The sequence below is a fragment of the Caretta caretta genome, chromosome 1, assembly GCF_965140235.1.
Source record: "Caretta caretta isolate rCarCar2 chromosome 1, rCarCar1.hap1, whole genome shotgun sequence".
In the NCBI taxonomy this organism is placed as follows: Eukaryota; Metazoa; Chordata; order Testudines; family Cheloniidae; genus Caretta; species Caretta caretta.
In genome coordinates, this window is record NC_134206.1 from 350,446,955 (window position 1) to 350,469,630 (window position 22,676).

Sequence of the window (22,676 nt, forward strand, 5' to 3'; positions counted from 1 at the left end):
CTACGCGGCAGCCCTGGGCTGGGACTCGAAGCGGCTCGCCGCCCTGCTGGAGAAGAAGAGTAAAGCAGGGGCCTGTTCACTCGGTAAAACTCCACCGGGGACACAGGGGCAGCCAGTTAGTGCCGCTCCCAGCCCCAGGGGGAGACAGGCCAGGTCCGGCCGCAGGGCCCGCCCCCCGCTCAGACCACCCCTGCGCTGGGGGAGCTCCCCCTAGAGGGGAGAGCAGGGGCGGCCGGTCAACGGGGGGATTGCGGTGGACACCAGTCCCTGGGAATTGCCCTGAAAACCTCCGGCTTCTCTCTGGATGGGCAGCCAATGCCAGCTGGAGGGGGAAAGGTTCGTTCAGGCCCTCTGCCTCTGTAACTGAGTGGATCCAATCCGCCAGCCCAGCCCCGTGCGTCGCCCCATCCCCTCTCCGGTCGCTGCCGTCCGTGGAAGTGCAGGGGCTGGGTCTCGGGGTGTCTTTCCCCGGCAGCCAGGCGGTGCTGTGCAAGCTACAGGAGGCCTCCACCCCTGTCCCACTGTCCTGTTTGCAGGCGCTTCTCCCGTCCGCTCGTGGGGCTCGCGTATCCCGGGGCAGGCTCTGCCTCCGGGTGAGGGAGTTCGGACCAAATTAATGCTGGGGAAGGGGGAGGGGAGGAATCCATTTGCCCATGATAAAAAAGGAAATCTCGTGGTGTTCTGTTGAATGGCTGTACCATCAAAATGGCAGGGGGATGGGGTGTGAGTGCTGAAATGGGACCAGGAAACAGCCCTGCGAAGGGCACGGGGGCCTTGCGGTGACCCTCGATATTGCTGGGACTAAGTTATGGCTCGTTCAAAAACGGCCGCCTTTTGATACCTTTCTGAAAAGGAACCCCACCCCACACACCCCTCCGAGGCAATTCCAGCTTCAAACCCAGGATTAAGGGAGTATTAGGGGTGCACAAATAAGAGCTCAAAAACCAGGCTGGGACAAAGTTAAGTCAGGGGACCTGACTCCGTCGCTTTTAAGCCATGGTCCTGAACTAACCCAGTACGGCTGCTGCCCGAGAGCTCTGGACCGTCGCTCTGGCTGCGGGGTCCCACTGAAATCTGACCCGGCCGTTCCTGTGACTGGATGGTGGGGTGGCTGGGCCACATGGCGCTGTGACCCAGCGCACAGACACTCTGATCTGGTACGGCCCCGCACAGGGGACTCTGCCAAGACCTCGACTCCTGGATCTCCGTCTCATTCACTGTGGGGGCAAGAGCGAGGGGGGGATCCCCTGCTGAGGGAGCCCCGGGTGCAGGGGGACAGACCAGAATTTCCCCCTTCACCCCAAGAAATATCTGAATTGGCACCACTGAGGTTAGGTCATGGGCAACCTTAACTCTGCCCCCTTGCAGGCATCCTTTATGCTATAGCCTGTAGGTAACATGATCACATATGATTTCTCAGCTATGACAATGTCAGACATTCATTCACTGCAGCCTTAGGTACCTGGGTAGTGTCTTGCAGGGCTGCATCCTACTCTGTATGACGGAGTGCCCAGGAAAGTCATTTATAGTTAAGTACACTGGTAATGTTCTTATATGACATACAACAGATTACGTGGAACACCACAGACTTGGATGGCAGATGTAGGCCACCCAAGTTAGCCTCCTCATCCGCTGACTCACACCCCAGAAAGGCCGTGCTGTGGGTGGAGAAGAAAATGCACTGTTCTTATCTGCTAGGGAAATGACTGTGCTACATACCTTGGAGCGATGATAACCCAGCGCAGACCAGGACAACGACTAGTATGATAATGAAACTAGTGCCAGGATAAAAGAATAGAAACCATGTTATGAGATGCTGCATACACTTATCTATGATATTCTATTTTATTATCTAAGTACCCAAAGGTGATTATGAAATTAAAACCTGCACCACAACAATGCATGTGTGCAAAGGGGGCAGAGTTAAGGTTAAGTGAGCAACCTTAACTTTGGCTTTCCCTACCATTTGCACCATTATCCTTGCAATGGTACTAGTCTTTTAATGCAGTTATGGATGGAATATGCACATGATGCTATATTAATAGACCATTGCATCTCATCCCATCACACAGCACTATGCAAAGCCAGGGGGCAGCAGCTCCCACATTGATCAATGCCCCTCTGCCATTCTGGTCACTAAGAACCTCTGCTATGTGCTCTAAAAAGCCAAGCAGACAATCCAGAAAGCCAAATATTGCCAAACAATCATGAATCTAGGAAAACAGGAGGACAGATTCTTTAGAACAACGCTGCTTGATCACACGGAGAGGTGCTCTAGAAAGACACACAGTCTTATAGACTCATAGATATCAAGGTCAGAAGGGACCATTATGATCATCTATTCTGACCTCCTGCACAATGAAGGCCACAGAATTTCACCCACCCACTCCTGCAATAAACCTCTCACCTATGTCTGAGCTATTGAAGTCCTCAAATCATGGTTTAAAGACTTCAAGGTGCAGAGAATCCTCCAGCAAATGTCCCGTGTCCCATGCTACAGAGGAAGGTGAAAACCCCCCAGGGCCTCTTCCAATCTGCCCTGGAGGAAAATTCCTTCCCAACCCCAAATATTGCAAGTGGGGGAGGTTTAGGTTGGATATTAGGAAAAACTTTTTCACTAGGAGGGTGGTGAAACACTGGAATGCGTTACCTAGGGAGGTGGTGGAATCCCCTTCCTTAGAAGTTTTTAAGGTCAGGCTTGACAAAGCCCTGGCTGGGATGATTTAGTTGGGATTGGTCCTGCTCTGGGCAGGGGGTTGGACTAGATGGCCTCCAGAGGTCCCTTCAAACTCTGTTATTCTATGATTCTATGGTGATCAGCTGAACCCTGAGCATGTGGGCAAGATTCACCAGCCAGACACCCAGGAAAGAATTCTCTGTAGTAACTCAGATCCCACCTCATCTAACATCCCATCACAGGCCATTGGACCTATTTACCATGAATAGTTAAAGATCAATTAATCAGTCTAGCCAGAGGCTCTCAAAAGACACCCTAGATGGAGAACAACACTAGAGAAATACACTCGGACGGTTAGTCGCTAGAGATGGGGCTGGATGGAGGTGAGGAGTGAGGATGTCCTTTCCATTTTCGTCCAGCACAATGCGAGATCAGGCTATCCTGTAGCATCCTCCGATATCCGTCTCTGACCTTTCTAGAGTGCCCATTGCCATGGTAAGGAGTTACGGCAGGAATACACTACCCCGGAAAGGCAGCGAGAGAGGAAGATGCGCTGAAGGCCTGAGGTGGGCCAGCCATAGGGGCTGAGAAGAGCCGAGCCCCGCAAGGGCTGCCGAGCGAGATCTCGGCGCTGTGCAGGGGGAAGAGGGAAGGAAGGGGGGAGCTTATGGAATTGGGATCATTTCTAGGGCTAGGCAGGTTCGGCCGTGTGCGGCTCTTGTGGGTCAGTTTCTGCTCTGGGCTCCGATTAGCCTCTAGGCTGGAGATGGGAGTTTGGGGTAAGCAGCTCAAGGGAGCCCTTTGTCCTTAATCCTCCTTCTATTCCCCCCCCCAAGGGGTCAGGGGGCTGAGCCAAGCTCCTCTCATTAAGCTGATTTCACCTTGCTCATCCTGGCTGGGAGGGGGCCGCTCCACCTCGCAGCTCCCCACCACGTGCTGCGTCCCAGCTAGCGCTGAGCCCGATCTTCTCCCTGGGACGGGGCGGGGAAACGGGACACCGGGCCAGCTCCAGGCCTCCCCTGTAACCCAGCCTCAAAGGAGGTCAGCTTTTGCCTGGCCTGGCCCGGCTGGGATCTCCAGGGGTGGGTGCGTGTGCTGCCCCCCAAGCGGAAAGGAGGGTGAAGCTCAGCTCACACCATTTCCCAGGCTGTGCAGTGTAGCCTGCGATCTCCACTGTGGGTCAGGGCGGCCAGGGGACGGGGGAGCATTGCATGAGGGGGACCGGGGTGAGGAAAGCAGCTGCCTCTGGGAGGGCTCGTCGCACAAAGCCCCAGGCTCCGCATGGGCCCCCCGGCCTCTCCTAGAGCCATCTTCACCGGTCTCCGTGGGCTGGGACCTGGCTGCCTCAGCCCTTACTGCCCCCAATGACACGAGCACTGCGAGCGACCAGGGCAGAGCCCAGGGTCGATGTGGGGCTGGTAGGGGTGGAGGTTTCTAAGATGCCCAGAGATCTGAACAACCCTCCCAGGTAGCAAGGGTCTCTGGTAGCCCAAGGAGCTCAGGATCTCTCCATGTCCTGTTTGAAGTGTGCTCGGATGGCCCCGTCAGGGGAGCGAGCGTGGTGGTGAAAGGTCGCGCCCCCTCGCACGGCCTGGAAAGAGCACGAGGCTCTAACACGGAGCCGTGTTTCTAGGGGACACCAGGTGGACAGCCAGGCCAGTCTGGTAGTTGCACTACCAGACTCTGACGTGGCCGAGCCACGCGCACGGCCCAGCCCTGCCCCAAACACGGCGGCTGAGTCGTTTCATTGCTCTCTGAGCCCCGCCTGTAATATGGGGCTATTAAGACTCCCTTCCTTGTACCCTTTGGCTGCTTGTGAGTAGAGGGGCAGGGGCCAAGAGTGAGTGGGTGTCCAGTGCTAAGCACAGCGGGGTCCTGAGCTCGGCTGGGTTCTGTAGGTGTGACTGGAATATAATAATATGGGCCTGTCGCGGATCCCACAGCTTTTAAACAGGCCCTTGGAAGAACCCTTCAGTGGGCCTGACCCCCAGCGGGGCCCACGAGTCCGTCAGGGCAGGCCACGCGGCCTCCGAGACACCCGCCCTCCTGTTTCGTGCCGCGAGCTCTGCCCAGCTGAGACAGATGCCTGGTCTGAGACTTGTCCACTCTGCAGGGACCAGGGCACCGCAGCCAGCATGTGCAGGGGCACCAGGCAGCTGTTCCCAAACAGAGCAGGGTTCATTAGTCGACTGGACGCGGCCTTGGGAAGTCTGTAGGTCAGCGCAGAGAGAGGAAGGAGAAGGCAGTCCATGCTGGCCAAGCCCATGCGCCACCCGGCCAAGCGGCCAGGGAATCCATTTCCAGCGCTCTCTCCCTGGCCCGTGTCTCTGTCTGCCAGCCCCAGGTGAGAGCTCCCGAGTCTCCCCAAAGGCTAGGTCTGATCCAATTCCCAGCCGCGTCACCTCCTGGTCCATCGTCCCGCTCCTGCAGACCCAGGCTGAGCTCACACCTTCCGCCTGCTGGAATTTCCCAGCCTTGGGGTTCCTAGTGTCTTTCCAGACTCTCCCTTGATCTGGGTCAGTCTCGGCCAGCCCATTCATCCCACCCAGACAGTCACATGACAGCCCCCCTCACATCTCCCGCTCGGCCCCCAAAGCGGCATTTGAGCCCTTTCCCCGCCCTGGGAAGTGGGGAGCGATCGCTGAGCAAGTAAGTCAGTGCCACCATGCGTCTCCTTCACCGAGATATGGCAGGAAATTCCCACTTTGCCACCGGGACACATGCGGACCTGCTGCGGCAGCACCCAGCAAAGTGGTGTCTTTGCACCCACAAGATCTGGGGGGAGGATTTGTCCCTGATAGTCTCTGGCTGGCGGGACCCAACAATTCAGGCAGGATCACTGGTCTCCGGGGGTTTTCTCACAACCCTGCTTCAGGCGAAGGGAAAATTCTCTGGGAAACCCTCCCCACACTAAAATGCAAAACAGGGCTCGTCCGGGATTTGAACCCGGGACCTCTCGCACCCTAAGCGAGAATCATACCCCTAGACCAACGAGCCACCCTATAGCAGTTTTTCCAGCTGTTGCTCAAGATGCCACCTCAGCAAAGCAGCAGCCTGGTGATCGGGTTACACTGACAGGGGCTGGCTGCTGCCTCACCCCGCCTTCCTGGGGAGTCTGCAGAGCAGAAGGGAACTGCCAGCTGTGGCTGCAGCCCTGACAAACAAGCCTTGAGCCTCACGGCACCCGCTGAGCAAGGATTCTCTACAGCTGGCCATGGAGGCTTCTCATACCCAGCACCCTGCTTCTCACGTCCCTTCCTACCGAGCCTCGGGCACTTGCCTGCCCCCAGCCAGCCTGCACAGCGAAGGATGGCGTATCCCCCCCGTGGGGTGACATGCACACGCCACGCTGTCCCGGGCCTGCAGCAGACCTCTGCGGAGCTCGAAAGCTCGCCTCGCTCACCAATGGAGGTTGGTCCCATAAAAGTCATCACCTCCCCCGCCTTGTCTCTCTAATATCCCGGGACCGACACGGCTACAACAATGCTGCATACGCCCATTGACCGAGTTCGGATTCTCTCTCTGATCTGTGCAACTAAAGCGTGATGAACGATTGAAACAAACTTACTAAGATAATGTAAATATTCAACTGTACCGAGGCAATGTACAGTCCTGCTCTGGCCCGTTCACCTGGTGGTTGCATGTAGACGTTGAAAAGGGCCAGAGAGAGAGAACGGACCCTGGTGGAGCCCCACAAGCGAGGGGGCTGGGGGGGAGGGGCAGTTTCCCATCACTGCTCCTTGGGGGTGTCCCTCCAGGAAGGACTCAAACTGTTTCAGCACCTTCCCATCGACCCTGCCACCTCTCAGGCGAGCCAGCGGAAGCTCCTGGCCCCCAGTGTGGATCGCTGCAGAGAGGCCCAGGGGGCTGAGACCGGATGGCTGCCCCTCTCCCCACTGACCAGAGGAGCTCAGCCATCAGGGCTAGGAAACCAGCTCCAGTTCCGTGTCTGGGCCTGAAGCCAGGTGGTGCCGGGTCCCTCCTGCTGGCTGCAGTTAGAGGAGCCTGGAGCTGGCCTTTGGCTGGCTTCTCTCTGAGCTTGCCCAGGAACGGGAGGTCTGACGCCGGGCGAGAGCTGGCCACCTTCTGTTGGAGACCAGCATTTCACACGAGTTAACGCCTCTCTCCCGTCTGGTGAGATACTCTCTCACAGAGCAAAACTCTCAAACATTACCTTACAATACAGGTGTGACGAGTCCCCCGCTCCCCCCCGGATCCATCTAGAACTGGGGTACCATTGAGCCACCCAACCCACCAGCCTGGGCTCCTTCTCACACTGTACTGCTGTGAAAAGCTGCAAAGCCCTCTCCAGCCTGCACTTTCACCAGCATTCACCCAGCTGCAGTTACATGCAGGTTCGTTGACCAGCCCCTGCATGGGAAGGCTACAGTTAAGGCAACTTCCAGATCCCTAGGCACACACCCCTCTAGAGTATAAACCCAGAATTATACCATCTGGAGCTGCACAGGGAACTGTACAGCATAAGCTCATAAAATTCACCCTCTCCCTCAATGTGGAGAGGACTATGCAACAGCCTTCTGTCCCTGGGTTATGATTCCCACACACTGGTTTAGACAAATGTAAGCAGGGGAATAGTTCCGCTCTTGTGGGGAACTTTCCTGGCTTCTGCACTACCCCAGTGAAGTGGGCTAGCGAAAGGATCTGAGTCCTCGCTCCCACTTCCTTTACCCAGTGGCCTCCCTGCCCTTGAGGACTCCCCTTCCCCTCTCCTGTCTGGCAGAGTCCTCATAACCCCAACAAGGCTGGGCCCAGGATTCCTGGGGGGCTCGACCCCCAACCCTGCTGTGGTCACCTAGGACAGGGGCTAGGGTGTCCCCACTCCGGGGTACTCTCTCTGCACTGGGCACTTCTCTGACCCACTGACCATTACATACAAGTTAAAGCAAATGCAAATTAATTAATCAACAATTAATTTTAAAAAGAATAAGGCAAAATGGGAAAGGTTAAAGGAAACACATCACCCCGCTCTGTGGCTGGGAACATCACAAACAGTGTCTCTGGAACGTCAGGGCAGTTCACAGTCTGTTCCTTGTAAGTCCCAGGCCTTCTTCTCAGGCCCTGGCTGTGCTGCGGGGATGCTGTGGGTTGGACACTCGCTCTGGTGGTGGCCACACGCTCTCAGGCTCTAAGTGGTAGGACCTTTCTTCCCAGTGTTGCCCCCGCCCTGTCGGGGTTACGATCCAAGCCTGGCCTGCAGAGCCTCTTGGCTGAGGCATGTCCCTGTGCTGGGCCCACTGCCTAGGGTCCCCCTCGCTCTCCCCAGCTGCTCACCGCACCCAGCTCCGGACTGCTCCAGCCCCAGCTCCACCACTCTGTCTCAGGACTGCTGCTCTGCCTCCAGCTCCCTGGGCTGCTTCTCTGGCCCCCTGGCTCTGGTTGCTACAGCTCTGCTCCCAGGACAGGTCTGCTCTGCAGGCTGCTTCTGTGACTCTGCGCCCAGCACTGACCTGCTTCCTGGGCTGCTTTTCTGGCCCCTCTGGCTCTGGTTGCTGCAGCTCTGCTCCCAGGGCTGGTCTGCTCTCTCTGGGCTGTGCCTCTGGCTTTGGGGCTGCAGCTCTGCTCCCAGGACAGGGTCTGCTCTCTCTGGGCTGCTTTTCTGGTCCCTCTGGATCTGGCCCAGCTCTGCTCCCCAGCTTAGCTTGGGCCCCTGCTTCTCCTTAGCTCGGCCCCACTCTGTCTGACCCAGGCAAATCCAGCTCACACGGAGGACGGGACCTCCCTGGCCTCCTGACTCCCTGATTAGCCTGCCCACCCTGTCATTCAGGCTGACCTGGAGCATTGGCCTCTCCCCATTGTTCCTGGGGGCTGTCAGTCTCAGGGTCCTGATTCCCCATCGACCCTTCCCCCTTTTTAGTGCTGGGAGCTAGCAACTAAAAACTAAAAACCCCCACTGAATGTTAGTAAGGGGGCAACAGTCCCCTTACACAAAGCAAAACCAAGTTTATTAACTACAAAAGATAGATTTTAAGTGATTATAAGGGATAGCAAACAGATCCAAGCAGATTACCTAGCAAATAAACAAAAAACTCAAACTAAACTTAATATACTAAGTACAGTGGATATGAATTAGCAGATTCGCACCCTAAGAGATGATACGAGCAGGCTGCAGATACTTAAGGGGCAAGCTGCACTTGCTTACAGTTTAGAATCCCAGGTCTTTCATTCACAGGCTAGAAATCCCTTTAGCCTAGGTCCAGCACTTCCCCCAGTTCAGTCTTTGTTCCTCAGGTGTTTCCAGGAGTCTTCTTGCATGGGGAGGGAAGAACCCCAGATGATGTCACTCCCTGCCTTATACAGCTTTGGCATATGGTGGGAACCCTTTGTTCCAAAGCTTGGTTCCCAGATCAGTCTGTAGAAAAACACTGACATCCCAAGATGGAGTCCAGCATCATGTGGCCTGGTCACATGTTCCTGTAGAGTCCTAGCCGCCATAACTCACAGGCATCCGTAGCCTTCTCAGGAAGGCTCCCCGGATGGGAGATAAGGTTCTCCTAAGGTCTACTGTTTTTTCTTAATGGCCCATTGCCCTGAATAGGCCGTTCCCCATGCACTATCTAGACTGAAAGCATCTTGTCTAGTGGGCGTTCCCCAGGTGTAACTACATTGGAAATGCAGAGACAGAGTCAATATTCATAACTTCAGAGACCAAAATGATACAGGCAGACAAACAGAGAATCATATTCAGCAAATCACCTTTCCAATGACACCTCACATGACTTATTTTGCATGAAATACATCATAACTATGCCATAATCATATCCTAATAATATCACTGTGAAGAATACGGGGTGCGGTGTCACAGTGGGCTACAGCTGTTACAGGTGAGATGAAGGCCGGCAGCACCTCACAAGCTTTCAATAAAGTCTGAACACTCCCCACCCCCTGATAATGCTAATACCTGTCTGAACAATACAACATCCAGGGGAGCCAGCCTGGGCCCAACCATGGAGCCGTCAGCGTTCCACTGAGGGATGGGGACCTTGGCATGAGCTGACACCTGGCCAGCCAGCGTCGGGCCCCGCAGAGCAGCTGAGAAGTGGGGTGTTGGTGGAGGCTGGAGGAACAGGGCTGGGATTCAGGGTGCCTTCCCTGGAAAAGGACAGAGCCCTTAGGCAGTCTGTCCCCTTGGGGGGGGAGGGGCAGGAAAGCAGCTGGGGGAGCAGGACCTGGCCCCTTTAAGGGCTCTCTGGATCCCCTGCTCTGGCCCTGCTGGCGCTGGCCCCATGCAGGGCCCCCGGGAGCCGCCCCCCCCACTGGAGCAGCAGGTTTGGAGGTTGAGCCCCCCAGGAATCCTGGGCCCAGCCTTGTTGGGGTTACGAGGACTCTGCCAGACAGGAGAGTGGAAGGGGAGTCCTCAGGGGCAGGGAGGCCACTGGGTAAAGGAGGTGGGAGCGAGGACTCAGATCCTTTCGCTAGCCCACTTCCCCGGGGTAGTGCAGAAGCCAGGAAAGTTCCCCACAATAACGGGACTATTCCCCCACTTACAGAAGGTGCAACTGACCTGGGGCAAGTGACGGAGTAATCCGAATATTGCTGTGCTCTTTGATGTAAGGGACCATCTATCACAAAGAGAAGCTCACTTGGGTGGCCAGACAGATCGGCGTACCCCCCGGGGACTGTCTGTGACCCCACGTGAGGGAGTTTACACTTGATAATTGGTGAAATCGAAGTATAGAACTCACAACCAAATTGGGGTTTGTGGGCTGGTTCTTAACAGTCTGCGGTGAGGCTGGGACTCGCGCCCGTGAGCCACTATGGGACAGTTTGACAGCCTTAATTATAGGCTCCACATATACAGAGAATAATTTGTGCTTTTGGTTTCCAGCACTGCCAGTGTCCCCTTTCACAGCTCGTTGGTCTAGGGATGTGATTCTTGTTTATGGTGCAAGCAGGCTGCATTTGTCTCCCTCCTGACCGGGGTTTTTTCGGGCTGCACAGTTCCATGACTATATTGTAATATCCCCAGCAAGCCAGACTGCCTGAAAGGCCGGCGTCTGCACTTTGCTCTCTCCCCAAAGGCGATGCCCAGTGTATCGCTGTGGTTATGTTACCATGTGGCTCCTTTGAAGCAGCCCCATTTATTCATAGGGTGAAAGCATTACAGAGAAGTCCTGCGGAGACAGACCCTGGAGAGACCTGGCCACTACGCCGGGACTGATGCACCTCTCCGAGCATTCACAACGACTCACACGCTGTTGTCACGCCAGTCGGGGGTGTTAGGCACAGGGACCTTCAGTTGGCATGGTTAGAGCATGGCCCAAGTCCATCTGGCCAGCCCAGAGCCCAGCCAAGCTGCGGTGAAAGCCGTGGTCTGGCTCTGTCTCAGTCTGAGCTCCCTGGGCAGGTCCCAGGTGAGAGCCCTGTCTCCCTACAGCAGCTGGCTGTACCCTGCACCTCACCCCTTCCCAGTCCTTTGTGCTTCAGCTGGGGTCTTTGCTCAGCTCCCTGCTGAGGGGCTGGGAAATCCATCTACCTCTGGGGCACTGTCCTGGTGACTGGATTTGCCATTGACTTCTTGGGCCTCCACTGATATAAGGTCGGCCTCGGCCACACTGGGTAGTCAAGCACAATATGGGGAAACTGAGGCACATATCAGCTTAATAAAAATATTACAGTAAATTCCCACTTTGTCTCAGGGGCTCACTCCAGACACCTGACCCACTGCCCAAAAACCTCCCATTGCCCCCAGCTGGGACCTGGTTAGTTGTCTAGGGGTCAGCACTGCTGCTGCCCCAGTGATCTTGCCCTGCCCGTGCAGTGAGCACATGGAGACAGATGAGGGAAGGTCACACCTCTTCACACCCAATGCCGCTCCCTTACCGGCTACTGCAAACCAAGGGGAACGTCACAGCTGGGCACAAGCGCCAATATCCCTGAGATCTGGGAATGTTCTGCTCTCGGGGCAGGCTGACCATGAATGGGGTTGCAATCCACTCCTGAGGCACCTGGCTTTCCCTCCCCCAGCTTCAGAATGGGCTCCTGTGCCATACCCAGGGCAGAATCCAGACAACGAGTAGCTGTGTCACCCCTGCCCTCTAACCTGGGGTGCTCTTTACACCGCTTTGCTGCTGTGGCCTCCAGTCCTGCACTGCTCACGAACAGCCTCCCGCATGCAAGTCACTCCCAGCGACGTCTGTGCGTGATCAGCAGCCAGCCACAGCCCGGCTCTTACCAGCCTGGGTTCTCCTGCAGGGTGACCCAACACACCCCCAGTCCTCAGATTTCCCCCAGAAACTGATGTCCTGCATGGCCCAGCCCTCTCCTGGACATCACAAATATTTTGTGCCTATTATTACTCTAAGGGAACAATATCCCAGCTTATTATTTTAAGTAGTTATCCAGACAGTTCAATTTAACACACTGGATTAGCTAAAACAACAAATCAAGTGTATTAGCTACAAAGAGCGATTTTCAGTGAGGCCCAGGAAGGAGGCGTAAGAGTCAGACACAAGAAAAATAAAGATAAGACATTTACGGGTGCCCAACTTCACATACTCTATTAGAGTCAAAGCAAAGTTGTTTGGCCAGGTGCCTCCAGCAATCTCCCTGAGCAGCCCCTTGAGGTCAGGACATCTCCTCCAGAGTCCGACAGTAGCTTCCTTTTTCTTTTCCGGTGCAGAGAATGCGATGGGCAGGGGGACGGAGAGGGGTGTCTGCCCCTCCTTTGTATAGTCCTGTCCCCCCATCTCCAGCTGGGAGCCTGACGACAGGCTGTCTGTGAGGACAGGAACCCTATGCTGTTTCTTTGCTAAGATGTAGCTTTTTGCCCCACCCAAGAACAGGCACTGAGCAGGTAATGGCCCACAGGCCTTGTTTACACCTGGCCGAGGCGTCGGCTTGCCCTGAGGAACTGGTTTGACCACTCCCCAGACGTCTCTGGAAAACCTGCTATTAGTCCTGATTTCTGCTCATGTTTACAACGTTAGATGTCAGGCTGCGCCGTGCACGGCGCCCGGCTGCTACTGATCAGCAAATGCTGAGTTTTTAAACAGCTCACGAGGCATCCCTCGTGCAAACCAGTGTGCAGGCTGTGAACACGGGGTGTGTTCTGTCACAGCTCCCCCCTCTCAGCATGGCTTATCGCCAACGCAGCAACGTTCCTAGGGGGAGACGCAAGCAATGGGCCCTTTAAGGAGCCAGGGATTGGTTTTGTGGGGGCTCTGGTTTGCTGGAAGTGGCTTGGCTCAGGGTCTAGTGGCTATCGTGTCTGAGCCACCCAATGTGTAAACTGTAAGTGCTGTAAAGTGTGCCGAGGAGCCGGGGGAGATTGCTCTTCAGCTGCTTGAACCTCAGAGGCCACATGGTCTTGTGGTTGCCAGCACTGCCAAGGTTTCCTCTAAGATAACATCTGGCAAATGCTTTTTCCCAGCTGGCTTGTTGGTCTAGGGGTATGATTCTCGCTTTGGGTGCGAGAGGTCCCGGGTTCAAATCCCGGACAAGCCCATTTTTAATGGTTGGGGGATCTGCCAGAATCACGAAAGCTCATGCTCAAATAAATTGGTTAGTCTCTAAGGTGCCACAAGTACTCCTTTTCTTTTTGCGAATACAGACTAACACGGCTGTTACTCTGAAACCCCCAAGAAGAGAAGCTCAATGAAGAGGAGGAGGAATTTTATTGCCTAAAATCCATGGCTGTGCCCAGCCTGGCTGCCAAGGCCACGTCACAGCTGGATGGGAACGATTAAGGTTCCCCCACCGCAAACTTTTCTGATGCTCAATAGAGCCAGATGTTTTGGGGTCTCCTCCTGCCTGGCCGATCTTAGCGCAAAAGCCAGGGGTGGCCCTTGGAGTCCCTAAGTGCCTCCCCAAAGCTCCCCACCCACGTTGCTCTGACACCCAACATTGCGGGCGGCTGGTTTCCATGGCCGGCTCCGCTACAGTTTCTATTCGGCTGCCAAAGCCGATCCGATCTCAGGGGTTGGAATGTTTCAGCTGGTGCCAGTTAATACGCTAAGGCGAGGCGACCCCGGGGAAGCTGAGATGTGGCCTTGGAAACCAGGTTTGGGCACTGCTGTGCTATACGAGGGTATCGTAAGGGCCCCGCTGTGCCGGGCAGCCCCATGCCACGGTCACGTCCCCGCCGCGCCGGGCAGCCCCGGGCCCCGGTCACATCCCCGCTGCATCGGGCAGCCCCATGCCACGGTCACGTCCCCGCCGCGCCGGGCAGCCCCGGGCCCCGGTCACATCCCCGCTGCGTCGGGCAGCCCTGGGCCCCGGTCACTTCACCGCCCACACTGTCCTCCCCCCATGCTCCATTTTGGTGCCATGCTGTGATGTTATTGACATAATCTGTAACTGTAGACCCCTGTTGCAACCACTGTTATATATTTGCAGCAAATATTGTACAGAGGTTGTCGTGTGAGGTGTCTATGGAAAGGTTAGGATTGGCTGGGTAGGATTATGCTGTCTGTATGGGTCTATCATTGTTGTGGTTGAAGTGATGAATATTGGCTATGTACTTGTATCTCAATGTGCTTTGATTCTAAGTAGCCTTACATTATGCAAGGCACTGAATTTAGCCGTGAGTAGCCTTAGTAAAGCACTTGGTCAGTTTCTAGAGAAAGAAATTTGCAAATTGAGTGCCCAATCAAGAAACACTTAACTGACAATGGATTTTGGGAGACTCCAATCCACATCTGAGCTCTCCTGAAAACGTTCAAACTAACATGTAAGCAGTGGCGTCCGCTGGCAAACTGAGTCATGCAGGGACATGTGACTTGCCCATGTGACTCCAAACTCCATTTTGCTGTAATTTTCCACAGTAGGAACAAAGAGGGGATCTTACACCTGGAGGAGACTATAAAAGGCTGATGCCTCATCTCCATCTTGTCTTCAATCCTGCTTCCTGCCTCTGGAGGGACTTTGCTACAAACTGAAGTTTTGAACCAAGGACTGAACGACCCCTCCCAGCTGGGGATGTTCTCCAGAGACTGGATTTGAACCTGCTGTTTATTCCATCACTGCCACAAGCCTGAACCAAGAACTTGGCCATCACTGGATGTCATTGATTCCATCTCACCCATCCTAGCTCTCATCTGTATCTTTTTTCCTTTTATGAATAAACCTTTAGATTTTAGATGCTAAAGGATTGGCAACAGTGTGATTTGTGGGTAAGATCTGATTTGTATATTGACCTGGGTCTGGGGCTTGGTCCTTTGGGATCGAGAGAACCGTTTTCCTTTCACTGGGGTCTTGGTTTTCATAACCAGTCGTCCCCATAATGGGTGGCCCTGGTGGTGATACTGAGAAACTGGAGTGTCTAAGGGAATTGCTTGTGTGACTTGTGGTTAGCTGGTGGGGTGAGACCGACGTCCTCTCTGTTTGGCTGGTTTGGTGCCTTAGAGGTGGAGACCCACCAGTCCGGGGCTGTAACTGCCCTGCTTGAAGCAATTTGTCCTGAATTGTCATTCTCAGAAGTGTCCCACCAGAACCAGCATTGTTATACGTGCACAGTGTGGCCAACCCTCCCCCAGCTGTTTGGGCACATGCTGAGCCCGGCAGGATGGGAGAGGAGGGGAAAGACAGCAACAGGAAATGTAGGCTCCAAATCTCTCCTGCCGCGAGACCCCGGCGGAGCCACAGACCCCAAAGGGAAAGGCTGGAAGCCCCCTTCCAAATGGCTTGGGACAGGGTTCGAGGGGGAACGCGCTGGGGTGCACGGAGCAGGATGCACCTGCCGGGACTGCTCCATCTCCTGGCGGAAAAGAGGGAGGCAGGTGACAGCCGCCCACTGGGGTGCCTCTGGATTCACGGCCCCCACAACCCACCTCCCTGAGGTCCGTCCACCCAGCCCCACTGAACAGAAGCAGGCTGCCAGCCGCCCCCTGCCCTTTCTCCCCCCGGAATCCCCTAGAGTCCACACAATCGGCTCCCGGCTGCGCAGCCAACAAGATTACCCTCTCAGGGGGTTTAGGGGACAGGAGGTAAGGGGCTTAGCGCCCCTAATCCCAAACTTTGTCCATAGGAAGCTCAGGCTTAATGCCTGATCCCCCCATGAGCCCTTAAGTGGCTTGTCCCCTCGGGGATTGTATATTAGAAGGGGGAAGGGAGCCGGGGCAGGCTCCGTGCAGCGCTCCCGGCCAGCAGGATGTCGGGGGAAGAAGACTTTTACCTCTTTGAGAACATCTCCTCGGTGGGGCCCTGGGACGGGCCCCAGTACCACATCGCCCCGCTCTGGGCCTTCTACTTCCAGACGGCCTTCATGGGCTTCGTGTTCTTCGCCGGCGTGCCCCTCAACGCCATCGTCCTCGTGGTCACCATCAAGTACAAGAAGCTGCGCCAGCCGCTCAACTACATCCTGGTCAACATCTGCCTGGGGGGTTTCATCTTCTGCACCTTCTCCGTCTTCACGGTCTTCATCGCCAGCTCCCAGGGCTACTTCATCTTCGGGCGGCAAGTCTGCGCCCTGGAGGCCTTCCTCGGCTCGGTCGCAGGTAAGTCAGGGAGAGGGGCCGTGGGCAGGCCCCAGGGGGGTCCCAGTAGCCCTGGGCTGCGGCGTGGGCTCAGAGGGGGGGCACTGGGGGACACTAGTGAAGCCAGTGAACCTCCAGCTGTTTGCACCAGCTGAGGGTCTGCCTTTACTTTCTAATTGCTTCCCTCCCCGCCGCCGGGGCCTCAAGGGGAGGCCGCTCCGCAGCGGGGGCTGCTCTGGGAACGAGGCAGACGTGAGCGGAGGCAGGAAGCGCTGGGCAGCCCCGGGGCGCAGATCCAAGGCGTTTTAAAAGCCTGACGCGCCCCTTTGCAGGCGCAAAACTTAAAAAAAAGTTAAAAAAACCCAACTTTAAAAGCGTGACGGCTTGTGCAAATTGGGGGACTGCACACGCACACAGCTGCTCTGGGCTATCGGGCCCTGTGATCACGAGCCTCTGACTGCCAGGAGCTGGGAATAGGCGACAGGGGCTGGATCACTCGAGATTGCCCTGTTCTGTTCGTTCCCTCTGGGGAACCCGGCACTGGCCACTGTCAGCAGAGAGGATGCTGGGCTGGATGGCCCAGTCTGGCCGTGCTTATGGTCCTGTGAGCACAATTAGGCAGCTGGTTTCTTTTAACGATCAGGCCCAAGTAGAACCGAATGGGGGTGGGATGTCCATAGGGGAAATCAAGAGCAACAGGGGGGGACGCTGGCAGGCAGTCAGCGGGGATGGGGCCCCCAGGCTTAAGGTGTTGGGCCAACCTTCTGTGGTTCCCCTGGGATGCCCACATGACCTACCGCTCCGGGTGGAGATGGGAACTGGGACGGGGTGGGAGAAGAGCTGAGGAATCCATCTGGAGAGGAGAGCAGGCACCTCCATATTCCCAGGGAAGCCCCAGAGCAGGCAGGGTCGGGGTGGGGACCCTCTTCAGCCATCCTGTTGCTGTTCTTTACTGCATCTTCTCCGGTCCCCGCAGTGCCAGGCATCAGAGCAGGCGCAAGCTCTGAATGCATGGCAGTGTCATAGTTCCCGAAGGGCCCAACACCCACGAGGGGCGATTTCCTGCTGCCTTCACTGGAGGCTGGACCGAGCCAGTCCAGGGGAGCCCTGTGCAAACAGGCTGCAGCCCTGGGAGAGCTGCTGTGCTAGGCTGCAGAAGGGCAGGTGACCGTGGCAGCCTGGCAGATCCAGTTGCAGGATCGGGGCCAGAGATTTTCACCTTCATTCACAAACTGGCCCCTGGGGTGACCAGGCTGCTGTCACCGCTGGCTTCGCTCCAAAGCCAAACCCGAGTCTGGTGGATGTTCCACAATCCAGGGGGACGAGGTGAAGGGGGACGAAATGACTTTCCAGGCAGCTTCTGCTGCGACCCGCCCCTTCCCGTCCCCAGATAAACTCACCCGGCTCCCCAGCCCCGCTGAGATGCGAGGGGAGTTTCCACCAGCTGTTTCCCCGGGTCACTCTGCGTGCAACAAATGCATGCGGAGAACTGGCCGTCCCCCGCCCCCCCCCCCCCCACCTGTGTCCAGAAGTGTCTGTGGTGGGGAAGCAGGGGTTTGGCTAGTGGGGAAAAGGGAGAAACATGGGGCAGAGGTTCAACAGGCCAGCTCCACGTCAGCTGAGCTCCTCTCAGTATCCTGTCCCTGCACCCCAGGACGCCAGCGAGGTGGGTTCGGGGGTCCCTGGCGGTGTCATCTGGGCACAGGGAGAGGCTGGAGGTTGCAGGGGGATGCTGGGCTCTGGGGCTGTATGGGTTAATCTCCCTGTGCCTTCCCCAGGCCTGGTCACCGGGTGGTCCCTGGCCTTCCTGGCCTTTGAGCGCTATATCGTCATCTGCAAGCCCTTCGGGAACTTCCGCTTCAGCTCCAAGCACGCCCTGATGGCGGTGGCGGCCACCTGGGTCATCGGCATCGGTGTCTCCATCCCACCCTACTTCGGGTGGAGCCGGTAGGAGCCGGGCAGGGAGCTGGGGGCAGGGGCATTCGAGAGGGAGGAGGAAGCTCCCCTGACCAGCCGCCCCAGTGTGCCCTGGGCCTGCCTCTTTCCAATCACCTTGCCCAGCCTCGTGGCATCGCCTGGCAAACGCCCCTGCCAAGAGGGAGCAGATGTGGGGGGCCTCCCCAGCCCCATGGCAGAGTGCCTGGCAGGCTGAGCCGTGAGCCAGCTCTGCAGGGAGCTGGTGGTGTGCAAAGCCTCTCGCGCCGAACTGGTTCAGAGGCAGCTTTGCCAAGCGCCGGCTTCGCACCTGGGCTGCCACCCCGATGGCAGTACAGGGGGCTGGGCTATTCGGTCTGATCTCTGGGCTCGAGCTCTGGCTGGGCAGGACACGCGCCGGTCCTGGGACGTGTTCCCGGCCTGAGAGGTCAGGAGCCGTCAGGCCTCAAAATCTCGTCATTCTGATTCCTCTCTTGCTCGCACATGGATGTAGTAGCCAGGCTCACGATCGGCCTGGGAGCAAGGAACCTTCTCCCCCTTGCCTGTGCAATCGCTGTGCTCCCGGGAGCAGAGGGACTGCTTTCTGCTGGGGAACAAGCTACGCCAAACGGGGCGGGGGGCGGCTGGCCCTACCCATCCCGCCGGCCCTGGCCAGCGGAGGTGGTGGGCTGTGCCGGCTGCAGAAGGCCGAGCAAGCTCTGGGGAAGTGCCGTGCCCTCTGTCTTGCAGGTTCATCCCCGAAGGCCTGCAGTGCTCGTGCGGCCCAGACTGGTACACGGTGGGGACCAAGTACAGGAGTGAATACTACACCTGGTTCCTCTTCATCTTCTGCTTCGTCGTGCCCTTCTCGCTCATCTGCTTCTCCTACTCCCAGCTGCTGGGCGCCCTGCGAGCCGTAAGTACCCGCTGCAGAGAGACAGGACGGTGAGAGCCAGTCATGCTGCCGGTTCCCAGGGCACCTGTCCGCTAGCAAGTGTGCGGAGTGTGTGTGAGACGGGAGGGTTGCACGCTGGCGAGTGGGCGGTGTGTGTGTGAGACGGGAGGCTTGCACGCTGGCGAGTGGGCGGTGTGTGTGTGAGACGGGAGGGATGCACGCTGGCGAGTGGGCGGGGTGTGTGTGAGACGGGAGGGCTGCACGCTGGCGAGTGGGCGGTGTGTGTGAGACGGGAGGGTTGCACGCTGGCGAGTGGGCGGGGTGTGTGTGAGACGGGAGGCTTGCACGCTGGCGAGTGGGCGGGTGTGTGTGAGACGGGAGGCTTGCACGCTGGCGAGTGGGCGGGTGTGTGTGAGACGGGAGGCTTGCACGCTGGCGAGTGGGCGGGGTGTGTGTGAGACGGGAGGCTTGCACGCTGGCGAGTGGGCGGGGTGTGTGTGAGACGGGAGGCTTGCACGCTGGCGAGTGTGATTGCTTTGCAGCTCTGACAGTCTGAACGGGTGATATTTTGCCTGTAGCTGGTCTCCGATGTTAGAAAATGCCGGTCCGTCTAGTGAGGAGCGTGCCAAAGAGGCGCCCAGACAGACGGACGGACAGGTGTCCTCCACAGAGCCCCCACCACTGGGACAGTTCAGAGTTGCTTTTCTAATACCCATGGCTGCAGGGACCGGTTCGTGGGCTTGGTCTGTAACACACAGTCAGGGCCTGCTGCCCCCACAGGGAGAGCGGCTCATGCCAGTGGCTGCGAGCGCCCTGCTCTCAGACTCGGTCTCAAAGGAGCGTGTGTTTCTGGTAACTAAAGCCCGGGCGGATGGGGCATTGTGACTCCTGGAGGAAGCCCCCGGGGATGACCTTCTCCCTGTTGGAGTCGGAGCTGGGGCCAGGCGAGCAGCGGGGTGGGAAATCAGACCTGCCACGAGGAGACGAGGGACCGTCCGGCCGATCCAACCCTGGCTCAGCAGCCCGGCTCTCCGGAGCTACCCCGGTGGAGGAGGGGGCTAGGGAAGGGGTGCCTGGGAGCCTGCTGCTCATGCCCGGGGGCCCTGGTGGGTTGCCTGCAGGTAGCGGCCCAGCAGCAAGAGTCAGCCACCACCCAGAAGGCGGAGAGGGAGGTGTCCCGCATGGTGGTGGTGATGGTGGGCTCCTTCTGCGTCTGTTGGGTGCCCTACGCAGCCATGGCCATGTATATAGTGAACAACCGCAACCACGGCCTCGACTTGCGCCTCGTCACCGTCCCTGCCTTCTTCTCCAAGAGCTCCTGTGTCTATAACCCCATCATCTACTGCTTCATGAACAAACAGGTGAGCGTTTCCTTCCTTCCGTCCCTGGTGGGCAGCGCGGCTCGGCGTGCGCCACGGACCAGGCCTGCCCCGGCCCACGTCCCGGGGGGTCCCTGAGAGCGGGATCTGGAGCAGCCCAAGTCCCTTCCCAGGTACAGCCAGGATCGGATCTGGAGAAGTGGGATGGTTGCCCGGAGGGGTGCACGGACCCTGCCCTGGCGGTCACTGGGTCATGATATTAACCATGGGCCCGACATCAGGCCTGGCTGAGAGCAAGGGCAGGGCAATGGGGCTGTGCTGACGCCAGGTTCTGCTCGGGTCCCTGCTCCGGGTTCCCAGGACATGGCCTGGGGGGCAGAGGGCATGGCCAGCACTGTACCCAGGAGGAGAGCAGAGGGCAGGCAGAGAGTCTGGGCCTAGGAGTCATAGAGTTTAAGGCCAGAGGGGCCCGTTAGATTATCAAGTGTGACCGCCTGCCTCGCAAAGGCCATGACCAGCCCCCAGACACCCTACGGGGAGCCCAACGACTTTGTTCCTCGGGGAGCCACAGGCAGAGAACAGGGGAGACCGAGGCCTGGTCTACACGACAAAGTGAGGTCAGCTTAGCCAACTTGCTCAGGGCTGTGAAAAATGCCTCGTCTTGTGGGAGGTAATTAAGCCGATGTCAGCCCTGGTGTAGACAGTGCTAAGCCGCCGGTAGAAATTCCTCCATCAGCCTAGTTGCCACCCGAGCTGATTAGGCGTGAGTTGCCCAGGCGAGGCCAGCCAGAGACCTTGCCCCATGCTGCTGAGGAAGGCGAAACCCCCTCGGTCCCTGCCAATCTGGGGGGAAATTCCTCCCGCACCCCAACTCGGGGGTCAGCTGGAGGCTGAGGATTGGCCAGACCCGCCAGGCGGGCACTGAGAGAGAGGGCTCTCGGCACCACCTCACAGCACGAGCCTAACCTGCCCGGTCTGCTGATGGCAACGCAGACCCTCCCAGGCGTGTGGGCACTTCCTTGTGGCAGCCCGCGAGCCGAGGCCAGAGGGCTAGCAGCAGCCACCTGGCCCGGGTGGGGGGCAGCGCAGCAATGACCCCGGTCCCCCTTCGGGATGCTCCAACCCACAGCCAGAAGCAGGTGCTCTGCCAAACGGCGTCCCTGTGCAGGGGGCATGGGGCATGCGAAATCCTGCCGCGACCCTTTGTGGAGCAGGTTTGCTGAGAGGGGGGCGGATGTGGTTACGGGGGGCTGGATGGAAGCATCCTGCGGGCAGTTGCCCCCCCGGGGGTGGCCAGCTGGACCACCCCGGCAATCTAACGGTGCAGGGGGGTGGCGCTCTCTCCCCGAACAGTTCCGCGCATGCATCATGGAGACGGTGTGTGGGAAACCCATCACGGACGAGTCCGACGTGTCCAGCTCCGCCCAGAAAACCGAGGTCTCGTCCGTCTCCTCCAGCCAGGTCAGCCCCAGCTGAGGAGGCTGCGGCATCTCCCGGAGCCCTTCCCGGGACACCCACGCCCAGGGGGAGCAGGCACCGGGCTCCAGCACGGGCTCTGAGAGGAAGCCCCGAGGCCCCACAGCCCGGCCCCACGGCTGCGCCTCCGACACACTGCACTGTAAATTTCAATTGGTGAGCTGGCCCGCGCTCACCGACCCCCGATGGGAGGACGGATCGAACCGGCTGGGGAGAGCAACCCCACGCTGCCCCTGGGGGGGCCCCCCGTTGACCCTCCCCAGCTGCTGTCCCCCAGGCTGAGTCTGCCCCTGGCACCGGCAGCGTGGGGCAGGCTGAGTGGTGAGAGGGGGGCAGGGCAGCTTTGCCTTCTCCCAGCGTCCCCCCGTCGGGTCTGCTGACCGGCCGTCATCGCTCCTTCGTCCAAGCATGGCCCCGCCGACCCAAAGGAGACCGCCCCAGCTGGGGAACAGCACACAGTGCTTGGGAGGGGGAGGCAGACAGAGGAAGGGGTAGAGAGGCAGTGTGTGGTCAGTGGTTAGAGTGGGGGTGGGCTGTGCATCAGGACTCCTGGGTTCTATCCCCAGCTCTACAAGGTGAGTGGGGTACACAAGAGGAATGGGGGTCTAGTGGGTTAAAGCAGCGGGGAGCTGGGCATCACGCTGCCTGGGTTCTATCCCCACCTCTGGGAGGGGAGTGGGGTCTAGCGGTTAGAGCAGGGGGGCTGGGTGTCAGGTCTCCTGGGTTCTATCCCCGGCTCTGGGAGTGGACTGGGGTGTAGTGGTTTATAGTGGGGTGCGGGATGGTTGGGTGTCAGCTTTCCTGGGTTCTGTCCCTGGCAATGTCTCTGACTCACAGTGTGAAAGTCACTTGCGCTTTCGGTGGCTCAGCTGAGAAATGGCTGATGGCACCGACCCCCCCCCCTCACATTGGTGAGGTCGGCCCCCCTGGCTGTCAGGTGCTTTGAAATCTCTTGCCGAGTG

At 58.0% G+C, this 22,676-nt stretch overlaps 1 protein-coding gene and 2 non-coding genes across 3 annotated transcripts; 2 read left to right on the plus strand and 1 right to left on the minus strand.

Annotated features, from left to right (window-relative positions):
• Positions 1–5,602: 5,602 nt before the first annotated feature.
• TRNAP-AGG (transfer RNA proline (anticodon AGG)) lies at positions 5,603–5,674 on the minus strand. Its single transcript has one exon. It is a non-coding gene; the product is annotated as a tRNA-Pro (tRNA).
• Positions 5,675–13,069: 7,395 nt separating this feature from the next.
• Positions 13,070–13,141, plus strand: TRNAP-UGG (transfer RNA proline (anticodon UGG)). Its single transcript has one exon. It is a non-coding gene; the product is annotated as a tRNA-Pro (tRNA).
• A 2,644-nt stretch (positions 13,142–15,785) lies between these two features.
• On the plus strand, positions 15,786–21,714 carry OPN1SW (opsin 1, short wave sensitive). The gene is made up of 5 exons (XM_048836794.1): positions 15,786–16,131; positions 17,889–18,057; positions 18,775–18,940; positions 20,041–20,280; positions 21,592–21,714. Exons 1-5 carry the CDS (start codon positions 15,786–15,788, stop codon positions 21,712–21,714), a joined length of 1,044 nt encoding a protein of 347 aa, XP_048692751.1.
• Positions 21,715–22,676: the final 962 nt, after the last annotated feature.

What these genes read in the sequence shown, in the direction of transcription:
- OPN1SW (XM_048836794.1), top strand. Translation starts at nt 15,786, where the DNA reads ATGTCGGGGGAAGAAGACTTTTACCTCTTTGAGAACATCTCCTCGGTG. An exon ending in CCCTACTTCGGGTGGAGCCG is followed by an intron (nt 18,058 to 18,774) that starts GTAGGAGCCGGG and finishes TCTGTCTTGCAG; the next exon opens with GTTCATCCCCGAAGGCCTGC. An exon ending in TGCTGGGCGCCCTGCGAGCC is followed by an intron (nt 18,941 to 20,040) that starts GTAAGTACCCGC and finishes GGTTGCCTGCAG; the next exon opens with GTAGCGGCCCAGCAGCAAGA.